Source organism: Branchiostoma lanceolatum, chromosome 1 (genome assembly GCF_035083965.1).
Source record: "Branchiostoma lanceolatum isolate klBraLanc5 chromosome 1, klBraLanc5.hap2, whole genome shotgun sequence".
Classification (NCBI taxonomy): domain Eukaryota; kingdom Metazoa; phylum Chordata; class Leptocardii; order Amphioxiformes; family Branchiostomatidae; genus Branchiostoma; species Branchiostoma lanceolatum.
This window is the reverse complement of record NC_089722.1, coordinates 8409496-8421326: the sequence shown is the minus strand read 5'-3', so window position 1 is coordinate 8421326 and position 11831 is coordinate 8409496. Positions and strand designations below refer to the sequence as shown.

Genomic DNA, 11831 nt, shown 5'->3' with positions numbered 1-11831 from the left:
CGGGACAAGATATTCAACAGCGTTCATTCCTCATTAGCAAATTCAACCCACTTCTCTTCCTCAATCAGTTACAAGAAAGAACATGCTGCCATTGACACAAATCCGTTCTAAAATAAGCGATTTGTAAAAGTTCCTAAGCCAAATCAAGCCGAGTCTTTATTCAAAGTCTTTCAATTGCAAGAATCATTTTGTATGAGGGGTTTGCGGAAGAAAAGCCATAGACAGATGACCACACAACCATTTGCAGTTTACAATTTTTCTTTAATTACAGTAGCTTTATGCTTTCACATCCGTAATTGTGCGCATTTATATGTAGTTTCAAAAGTACTGAGCCTTTTTACAATTTACATAAAACATGCTCCATGTTAACCTGGGAATCCCACTTTTTCTCATTTTGTCTCTTCCTATTTCTGCACCACTAAGAGCCCTTTACAAACTCTTCTACGTGATGTTATACTACAACAGAAAATAGCAAAGTGATAGCATGGAAAAAAGCAGAATGCCCAAAGTGAAATAGAGCATGTTATTCATAAGTAACTTAGCCTGGGTGCCATCCTACTTATTTTACCATGGCTCCCACACTTGCTGTATTTCCATAATTTCCCCCATTATTGCTGCCAAATTGTTATTGCCAGTGCTGCTATATCTAGAGAATCTGAGTGGAAGAAAAAACAACTTTTCTACAGTCATGTAACTCCTGTACATTCATTAAGCAGTTCTTACACTTTTCAAGTTTCTGGATTGTACATGTCTTCATAAAATTTCCATGCTTAAAAAGAGCAGAGCCTCTTGAATAAGTGCTTAGTATGTATACATTGTACTTGAAAGACCAGAAGGAATAACCTTGGAGAAGTGTTGCAAAGAATCAAGTATTTCTCATGATATTTCTTCTACACAGTTTTTTTTTACCCTCCGTCTGCTCTTCAGTTTAACATCTGTGTGCAAGAAGCCTGTACATTACATACATGTAGTCAAGTCATCTTGTAGATTTGCCGACAATCATAGTGGTTTGTAAAAGCTGGGATATGTAACATTCCAAATATGAAACACATGTACACCACAATCCTGTATTATCGGGCAAGGGCAACAATACAGTCATAGAGCAACATATTAGCTAGAGAATATGTACAGACCAGGTATACTTTATAAATGAGATTTTCCACAATGTCATTTAAGTATCTTGATCAGAAACCCACTTGTTTTAGCAACGTCAACAAATTCAATAAATTACAATGTTCAAAGGACGGTTAAGATAGCAGCAGCCGCTATATGAAATTATTCAGTTGGTTGCAACATGTCATAGATACTCTTTTAATCCCAAATAAAATCCAGCTAGTCTCTTCTATTATGATGAAACATAGCCCTTATACTGTAGCTGTAGCTGTAGGCGTGCATTATTATCAAAACACAGTTTATGTCAGTCAGTGTCCTCTTACGACCTGGTCACATTCTTCATAGGTCGTCGTACAAATTTTTAAGCAGGCTGTGACAGAACTAAACTGCGGTAAGGATCCAATATGACAGCCTTTTCCATAAAAAGACAGTTAAGTTTTGGACGGGACACATGACGGGACACATGAATGTTGACTCTATCAAGAGTGTCCGCAATTTGCGATCGTACGACAATCATACGACATACATTTGTATGTGACTGGCATGAGTTTACTTAAACCTGTACCACTTGACTTCACCAGGCACCAGCACATTTCATTCCCTATTCCATCTAACTCTACATGTATGGCCTCTCTATACAAAGTTAGGTTGCCAAGACTTGTTACTTCCCACTCCACTTTCCTGTTGAACCACCCCACCCCCACCACCACTACAATACTACATGTAAAAAAGTATCCCCAGTCTTCCCAAGACCCCCTACAGATTACTCTTCCTGCAGTCCAGTGCTATACCGCCCTACAGATTACTCTTCCCTGAAGTCCTGCTGTACCCCCCTACAGATTACTCTTCCCTGAAGTCCTGCTGTACCCTCCTATAGATTACTCTTCCCTGAAGTCCTGCTGTACCCCCCTACAGATTACTCTTCCCCGCTGGACTGTCCACCCCCCCAGCAGCCTGTGCGAGGTCAATGACCTGCTGTGAGGCCTCGATGTGCTGTTCCTCCATGTACCTCTGGCTGTTCCTCATCGTGTCCCCCAGGAAATATCTGAGGGAATTACACAATAACAGAATGTTTAACCTCAAACATGCTAGGGAACACACTAGTGTTTTATTGTTGTATTCAATGTAATTGTAATGTTGAGTGGTCCCCAACATCAGCTTGTCTGCCTGGCGCTCCACTATGTGTTGTCTTGTTACAATTTTAATAAAGAAAGAAAGAACACATCTAATACACAAGCAATATGTGTCTCCAATTGCATTTAAGTGTACACCATGTCTCAGAAGGAAGTATACATCCCTACTGAAATGTTTTGAAACTGACCATGCAACTACTACTAACAATGTGCTTGAAGCACCAAAACTGTCTTGTACAACTATGCCACCTTGTGTCCTATCTCATAACTGCATCTCTCTTGCTTGCGGAAAAGTTTGCTGGTGTGCTTTGTAGTGCCAAGGAGGTTCTAATTTAACCTCCTTGGTAGTACCAACTTAAAATTACTGTGTAACAAACAGGGATTCAATTCATTCTTCTTAACTTTTAGCACTCTGAAGTAGCTGTTTGGTACTCAATTCCGTATTGGTTACAGAGTTAGGCAGCAGGGAGAAGGTTAAATGAGCATGTTGAATTGTGGTGATTCAAAAGTCAAGTACATGTACATGTACAAGAAATAAAACATGTCCTTCAGTGCTTGAAGTTGACAGGATGTACTATACAGGTGGTAGTACAAGAGCTGACCTGTAGTTGACCATGATACCACAGGACTGGCTGATGCCCCGAGGATTGGTGTCTGCCTGCCAGTTCAACCTCCACAGAACCGCCCCGTTTCTCAAGTGGAAATTAGCTGGGGAAACAGCACAATGGCGTCACAACAACCTTCATAATGGATCAAACAGCTTCTATTCCACATGCACAGTAGCACATAAGACAAGAAAGACAAGGACAGCTATATGTAAGATACTGTAATTGCATTGGATTTGAGCTTTATCATACAACCGGCAGACTAAACAGTCTGAATTTTGTTGGTATGACTGGCTCCATAACAGTTGCATACAAAATCACAATCATGTCATTGTTTCAGCATTTTATCATACACATAGGTTCTCCGTAAACCAAGGACGGAACATCTGCGTACATATAGGATTAAAACAGATGTTCAAAAGAATTTGGGGATATACAAATCAAGAGAGCAAAACGTTCAATACAGATATCATACTTCATAGGTATGTCAGAAGATAGAAAGCTTTAACATCAGTTCTCTCCAACTATGATGCAATCTGAACTGATTTCACTTACCTACTGGATTGACAGCATACCCTCTCCTCTTCTCTAGGTACAGATATCTGAAATATGGGAATACCCTAACCTGAACATCATCTCATTGAGATTTGATCATTGAATGTTTGGTCATTAGCTTTTCTGTACATTGTAATACAATATAACTTGACAAATCAGACAGCCTCTGTAGCTATGACATCACAAAACTCAGTAAGGAACTACAATGTACATGTACAGGGAAAAAAACACCTTTACTTCAGAAATGTAAATTCAATGGCTGACAGTCACTTTCATAGGCTACATTTGAGTGATGTTTGCAGAACATTGCACTTTTTTACAACTTTGGGTATCATCATGCCTGACACCCAGGTAACATTTTAAGAAGTCAAGTTCTCAACAACAAAGGCCTACAGTTAAACTTATCATTTCAAAATACAATGTAGTCCAAAAACTTGAAGACTGCTGCAGACAACTATGATTCCCTCACCTTGCACATAATCTCATGAGTGGGTCTTTCAGTGTCTCCACCATGGACTCTGCTCCCATCCACTGGTTGGTCTGTAGGAGTTTCTTCAGGGTGACCAATGGCAGCACGTCGTCCTTCCCTGCAATCTCTGCAACCTTTTGAAGTTCGGCTGAAGTCAGGAGGGCTGGAGGTGTAGATGAAGGACCATCAACCCCACTGTCTTCTGATGAGGAAGACTCTGAAATCATCAAGAGGGATACTGCTGTACAACAAGTGTGGTAAGATTTTGAAAATATATGATTGTGATCGCATGTCAGATTGTGTACAAACTAAGAGACTGCCAAGTAAACTGTATGTCTATCAGCCTGCCAAGGTAACCATCTGGCACAAAATTTGTATTGGTTAAGGGTTATGCAGTAGGGAGAGGGTTAAGGACACACAAAGATGCATGCCTGCACCTGTACTCACCTGTAGAACTTAGCACCTTGTTGATCTCTCCTACCAGCCAATCACGGAAGCCGGGGATGGGGGAGAGGGATGAGAACTGGGTCATCTTGGGAAACTCTGCCTGAAGTTCCCGCACAACCCGCTTGATGAGGTAGTTTCCAAGTTCAACCCCCTGGAGACCTGTTGGGTCAGGATTAAAGGTCAAATAGCAGTCTATCTAGAATGGCTATCTTGATGGTATTATCTCAAATGTAAAACAGGTCAAATGCACACCTGAAAATAAGTCTGCTATGTGAATGTTCATGGTAGTGATGTTATAGTGCAGGTTTTCTGGAGTAATATCTTGCAATAGGAGTCCTTAGTCAGAGAATCAATTTTCTAAAGCCCAGATTCTGGTAAGGAGTGATGTTTTGCTGACCTTTCTGTGTGGAGGTGATGGAGTAAAAGATGGCAGTGTTGATGTCTTCCACATCCTCGTCATCAAGGATGGGGGTCGACACAATGGTCTGGAAAGAGAAGATTTTGTATTTTTTTCAGCTTACACATTTTAACCTCCTTGACGTACATCGGTACAGTAGACGACTGACCCTGCACTGTAAAGTTATTTATGGACGTAACTAAATACGATGCTATCTGATTGGTCTGTGTAACTAACCTGGATGTTATCTAAGGTCTGATTGGTTTGTGTAACTCACCTACAAGATGATTTCTGAGATCTGATTGGTCTTTGTAACTCACCTAGATGTTATCTGAGATCCGATTGGTTTGTGTAGCTCACCTGGATGTTATCTGAGATCTGATTGGTGAGTGCTGTGTGCAGGACCACCATAGGTTCCCTGGGCATGGTGCTGTGAGTGAAGATGAAGCACCTCCTGTAGGGCCCCACCCTCCGCTTCAGGTCCGACCAGTTCTTCATGGGGTGGACTGCCTCATACTCACTAATCTGTGTAGAGGAAAAGGACATCATCATCAGTCGACGTCCTTACAAACCCACAGGACATACCCTCTCGTTGGCTGATACATGACAGGGATGCGCCAGGTCTCCCGTGCGGGTGAATGATGTAAATCAACGAATGGCTGATACGAGACAGATCTAGAGGTTCGCCAGGCCTCCATCCGGGAAAGGACAACTTTGTTATAATATTACAAGGCAAGCCTTCACCAACGAACACATGGAAACATGGTTTGTGAGATGATGTGAGAAAAGATGTATTCACAGGGAAGCCATTGTTTGGAGGAGCTGGATCATGATCAGTACCGTACTGGCTGGCAGGCCTGCTAGTGTTTCATCCTACTGTGTACTATGAGTCCATCCTCATTTTGTAGGGTTGAGACGACCAAAAATCAATGTAAAATCCAGTTCATTTATGATAAGCCCTATACCTTCTGTAGGATATCACATGATGACTCCCATGTTATCCTCTGAAGATGTAGTAACCCAGCTGAGAACCAATGAGACAGCATTTCTCTTAAACACGAGCTGAAGCTCCGCAGCTCTGCATTGTCCTTCACTGTGGACAGGAGGTCCTGGAAAAACAGCACAACTTTTCTTACTCATCCTGTTTGCAAACAACTATGCAAGTGAAACAATTACATGTAACAGATGACTTCTGACATTCAATCCGTATGTTCCACTGTAAATGTGGACAGGAGATCCTGTAAAAACAGTACAACTTTTCTTTACTTATCCTGTTTGCAAACAACCATGCAATAATTAAGAGATGACTTCTGACAATACAATCCTCATATCCGACGTACCAGTGTGTCTGCTCTCATGTCCACCAGATGTTTGACCCCGCCCTCCAGTCGACCAATCTGCACAAACAGGTCATGGTACCTGGGTACCAGCGCCGCCTGTAGTCTCTCCTCCGCCTTCAGTAAGGCAGCTTCACTCTTCTCCTATGGTACAGGGGGGGGGGGGACAATTTCATGGCAGAAATTGTGAAGTTGTCATCAAAATAGCAGTCCGAGAATACATGGTATTTCAAAATTTACAACCATGGTGTTTCAAAATTTACAGCAATTTGACATAGCACATGCAAAGTGTAATAAACAAGTACAAGAAGGAGCATAGGAGGTTAGACATGCAGGTAATGAGATGCTCAATATATAGGAAAGTTACTAAAGCAACTGGAATAAGGTTTTTTTTCAGACAGCATCCGCTACATTTTATGTTTGAATTTCAGTTCTGAAACATCTGACTGCTTACAAAACCTTATGTACTTGTTTGAGTAGCTTATTGAGTAAACTAGTATATGTTTCTGTTGAGTAGGACACACCTTTGCCTGTGGTAGACCCTCTGCAGCCTTCAGTACTTCATCATGGTCTGTACCAAACTGCCGCGAAATTACCCGTAGAAACGTTGCCTTGTCTTCTGATGATAGGGATCCGTACACATCGCACAAGTGCCTGGTTTTGCCCTGTTGGAAAAAAGTAAAAGATTTAGGGAATTATAAACATGAAACAAATGCCTGCTGTACAATATCAAAGATTATGTACAATTTGAATCTTGATAAGCTAGGAGCATACATGTACCTCAGGTATCGTAGGCTTTTTCAGCCCGGCTTCTTTAGGTCCGATGATCTCCGTGACCATCTGTGAGATGGTTGCCGTGAACAACGACGGAGAGGACACGCCCGACTCCGCCCCGTCCACCGAGTTCTGCAGACCGGAGATGTTGTGGGCATAAATCTGAAAGAATGAAAAGAGAAAAGTCTCGTCACTTTTTATAGTCCAACTGATCTTCATCACATCTACACCCATCATTACCTACAAACTCAGTCAACCTCACTGGAATTTTGCAGTCATACATGTATGAAGAAGTTGACAAATGTGTGGATCGAGCAGCAGCATTGTGTCTCTTGCAATCAGTCATTTTAGAAATCATACCAAAATAATGACTTCGCATCAGAATCAATAAGCTGTGCTTTGGCACAAAACAGCTGGATTAAGTTACCCAGTGACGGAGTAAGCTACATGAATATTAACACAATAAAGCGAACAGAGCAAACAGTCTGAGACAGACCACTGCAACGTTTTGCATTTTGTAAGAATTTCTTCAGTCTGTGCTGACATCCCTTGTTTAATAGAAGCCGGGACCCACTTATATCTAACTTCAGCTTCACACTGACCTATAATATCCTAGCCATACCGAGGAGGTTTAAACTTCCTTAGTCATACAATGCATATTATACACAAAGAAATTAGTACATGCATCTAGAGTGAAAATGTTAATCATACCCGACAACATTACCTTCAGTCTCTGCCAATGAAGAGACCCCTTCAACATGTTTCTGACTAATTTGAACAATTGTCACCGTTACTGCATGTACATCCAACAAATTTGCAGTACTAGTCAACAGCATATCCTTCAGTGCCCTCTAGAGTGTTGACCTTATACAGAAATGACCTTTCAACCCTTGCCATCTATGTTTACCAAACATTCTGTGTGCTGTGCTTGTCCTACTTGGCAAGTGGGAGGCCCTGACATAAAATGTATTTCTGAGTTCAAAATTCACAAAACATCTTTTCACTGAAAACATAAAGCTTTGAAAACATATTCCTACATTATTAGAACGATGAACATTATTGCTTTATTGTAATCAGCAAGTCATTTGACATGATATATGACACCTTTTTGATGGATTACACATTTTGAATACTAATTCTAATCATATTGAAGCTGTCACAGAAAGGAGTAGCATGAAAGCCAATCCTGATAGAGTTGCAAGTACATGAAATATGTAGCAATTCAAAATTCACATTTACTCGAAACACAAACCTGATGACCCGATTGCTTGATAGGCTCTGGCCAATTTTATAAAATCTATATCATAGTTTTTTGTGTTTTTTTTGCAACAGAACTTCAGAATCCAGGAATCTTTAAACACTAAAGGAAGTGTTGGAATATATTGTTTCTAACCATAAAATATATATTAGGTCAATCATTCATTATTTCATAGTACATGTACATGCTGTAGTGGCATTGTAATGATATGCCATCCAATCTGTGCACACTTGATGGACTGACAGATGATTAATCCACATGCACTGATGGACTCATCAGTGACAAGGTAACCTTAATTAACCTTCAGCTTGACCTTAATTAACCTTTAGCTTGCAATAGGAATTCAAAGCCAGCAAATCAGTTCTAATTTACTGGTAAGTTGGCATGAAAAGGGTTAAAAAACATTTAGCTTTTCTTATAATGTCAAATTAACTCCAACTAGGCAAATAAACAAAACAAAACAATATAGCTATGTTTCCTAAAATATTGTATCAAATGTATTGCCATATAGTATTTAGTAAATATTGCCCAATTTCTAGGTCAAAATTTTTAGACATAAATGGGATGATGATTCACATTACAGCGGCCAATAAAGACAATACATTGGTAAGCTATTACTTGAAAATATTCTTTTCAAAAGGATTTAGAATTCTATCTTGAAAGAATGCTAAACACTTATATAACAGTGACTAACAGCGAACATAGAATTGTAGAATTATGTGGTACCTTTCTAAGCTTTTGCCAGGAAAATCCTCCTTGGAACATATTCCTTCATGCAGAAGTACAGGCAATTGCAAGGAAAACCTTAGATAAATCTTCCTTGCCCCGTGGGGCTATGAATATGCTTTAAAAGAATTCCCCCAGCATCAAGAAGCTTCACTGTGATGAACCACTCACCCCTGTTGCTACATCATTCAATCTTCCTCCTTTGTGATGTCATCAATTCTACAACCAATCAACAGCCATCGGTCATTATCAACCTTTGTTTCATCATATCTACTGATTACTGATTATTGTGCAGTCATTTTAACATAAGAGGCATTTAGTGATATCAGTTTTTATTCCTGAATGTGATTTTAGCAATGTGACCATGTCAAATACAGTCCATATTATTATTTACATCATTGTCATTTGACACATGTAATTATTGAGGGTGTTTTACTATTTAGCTTTGATTAATTTGCTTACAATGTTCCATTGATTTATGATATCTTAATAGGCAAGAATTTCACTGCAGTTCTCAACATTTTCAAAATATGTTTTTCATTATGCTTAGAACTGTCCAGTAGGATTTCAATGGCCTGAGCTGATTGAAATATTTCCTATGAATCAATGACGTCAGGAAAAAAAATCAATATCATACATTATTCATCTAGAGGGCTGTTTCTGCTACATGTAACATGAAATTGCTTTTGTCAGACAAGTGGCCACAATAACAGTGAACCATAATGCATTTTGTATTTGGCTGTTACAATTACATAAACCTCATTGATGCCAAAAATGAACCCATGGTAATGAAATTAATCTCTTAATATTGGACTAGAAAGTTGTAATGTCTTCTGATGACAATTTTGTGCTTTTTTCCTGACAGACTACTCCATCCCAAGACTGTCAGAAAGGAAAAAGATCAGAAAATGTTGAAAATTTTGTTTCGATCCCAATATCTTTTTGGAGATTAAAAGAGATATTTAGCAGTAAATAAATCTGACATTACATTCAATCCATAGCCAGACGCCAGTATGGACTCAGTGGGAATTTAATCCCTCCCAAGACCAAGAAGGTCAGGTATGTTTGTTGGTACAGGATAACTAGATCAGTCTGTGACGCAACTTGTCCATGTATATGACTATGACCATGATCTATGTATAACATATATCAGAGCTTGTCCTTGTCTGAACTTGGTCATGAAGAAATTAGTAAGAATCACTTACATAGAGTAAAAAAGAATATTGCAGTCTTATCATAAAAATTAGATTTTTGATATGAAAACATTTTATTCTTACTCGTAAGTTTAATTCAAAGAAATTTTACTCTAAATAGTAGATCTACTCTAAATCTGAAAGAAGATATGGTACGTAGATAATTAGCATCTACAAGTGATAGCTTAAATTCTTGTTGTTTCCTGCATTTTCTGATATTTTCCCATCCATAATTTGGACTTGTAAGGTAAATCTACTTTTTTTTATTGTCATGATTTTCTGATGATATCAGACACCCGATAGAGTAGAGTAATCTGAGTATACGTAGAGTTTACAGTCATGATCAGGTACTAGTAGGAGATTCCTACGTAATGCTTTAAACTAATAGTGGATCGTAACAAACTTAGTGCCATTATCAAGTACATAACCTGGGACCCATGGCCTACTTTCCTTTTTTAGTATATGGTCAGACATTAGCCGGTTATAGACTTGGGTCAGATAATCACATTACCAAATGTGAAAACACCATGCCAGGTTCTAAAAAAAGTTACTTTCAATTTAGCCGTGGCGACTAATGAAGGGAGTTTTTGCTTGATATTACATATACTTTCCCTTCTTAGTCGTGGGGCAGTACTCGATTTCACTTCTATTCGAGCGACGCCGGCCTTCAAACTTGCACGCCGGGCCCGATTCTTGTTCTCCCTGAACTCCTAACACCCTTACCTGCGACGCCGGTCACTAAAACGACGCCGGAAACCCCATGTTAATCCACAACAGGGCTTGATGCGGCAGAAGTCAATGGAAAACAACATCGGGTCCGCCATTTTTGGTCTAAATTTTGAAGGAGAGGAACGTCATCGCTACGTCGCGCTTGTACAGCCTGATTGGTGCGTTTACTCACATGACTGGGCTTGACCAATCAGGCTGTACAAGCCTCTCCTTCAAAATTTAGACCAAAAATGGCGGACCCGATGTTGTTTTCCATTGACTTCTGCCGCATCAAGCCCTGTTGTGGATTAACATGGGGTTTCCGGCGTCGTTTTAGTGACCGGCGTCGCAGGTAAGGGTGTTAGGAGTTCAGGGAGAACAAGAATCGGGCCCGGCGTGCAAGTTTGAAGGCCGGCGTCGCTCGAATAGAAGTGAAATCGAGTACTGCCCCACGACTAAGAAGGGAAAGTATATGTAATATCAAGCAAAAACTCCCTTCGTTAGTCGCCACGGCTACTTTCAATTAGGATGTTGTTCCCTATATAAAGTCATCATCATCTCAATAAGCAGAGTATAGACAGACCAAGTACATTATATATGACAGACTGACCAGTCTAACAGAGATGTAGACACTGACCTTCCTGAGTCTCTGCCATTTGAAGCTCCCCTGCAGCATGTCTGTCCCCCTGCCCGTGCAGCATGCCAGCTCCGCCCCTACCCTAGCTGATCTCCACACCCCGCGCAAAAACATCACAACAGCGCGGGGATTGGCGTAAACGTAGGATATAAGAAGAAAGAAACTTATTTCTGGACGTCTGGCATCTGTCTATGCCACTCATTCCGTTCGGAGTAATGATTAACAAGACCTAGCTACAATTTCTAGGCGATGATAGGACAGCTGAGGTTTCGTGTTTGCATTCTTTAGATTACATTCCGGGTCAAAGTTTCTGGCACCGCATCAACCATGTTGCACACGGGTATATCCAAAATAAACATGTAAATATATTCAAGAAATTCTTTAAAAACATCAAATTTATATCTTATAATTTTAAAAACCTTTGTTTTGTGTAGACACTGTATATCTTCGGAACTTATCGATCACTTTTTTTTCATTCA

At 40.0% G+C, this 11831-nt stretch overlaps 1 protein-coding gene across 3 annotated transcripts; it reads right to left on the bottom strand.

Annotated features, from left to right (window-relative positions):
- Positions 1 to 240: 240 nt before the first annotated feature.
- Positions 241 to 11667, bottom strand: LOC136440833 (malonyl-CoA decarboxylase, mitochondrial-like). Of its 3 annotated transcripts, none has more exons than XM_066437005.1 (12): positions 11353 to 11667; positions 6837 to 6992; positions 6581 to 6721; positions 6060 to 6200; positions 5685 to 5828; positions 5080 to 5244; positions 4720 to 4807; positions 4323 to 4481; positions 3876 to 4092; positions 3407 to 3453; positions 2849 to 2954; positions 241 to 2158 (listed from the first exon to the last, which is right to left on the bottom strand). In XM_066437005.1, the coding sequence occupies exons 1-12, from the start codon at positions 11464 to 11466 to the stop codon at positions 2023 to 2025; spliced, it is 1614 nt and encodes a 537-aa protein (XP_066293102.1). In that variant the 5' UTR covers positions 11467 to 11667; the 3' UTR covers positions 241 to 2022. The 3 variants fall into 3 exon arrangements, with proteins under 3 accessions (XP_066293102.1, XP_066293183.1, XP_066293266.1); XM_066437086.1 differs by lacking the exon at positions 11353 to 11667 and adding an exon at positions 8815 to 8973; XM_066437169.1 differs by lacking the exon at positions 11353 to 11667 and adding an exon at positions 7555 to 7680.
- Between the last annotated feature and the right edge of the window lie 164 nt (positions 11668 to 11831).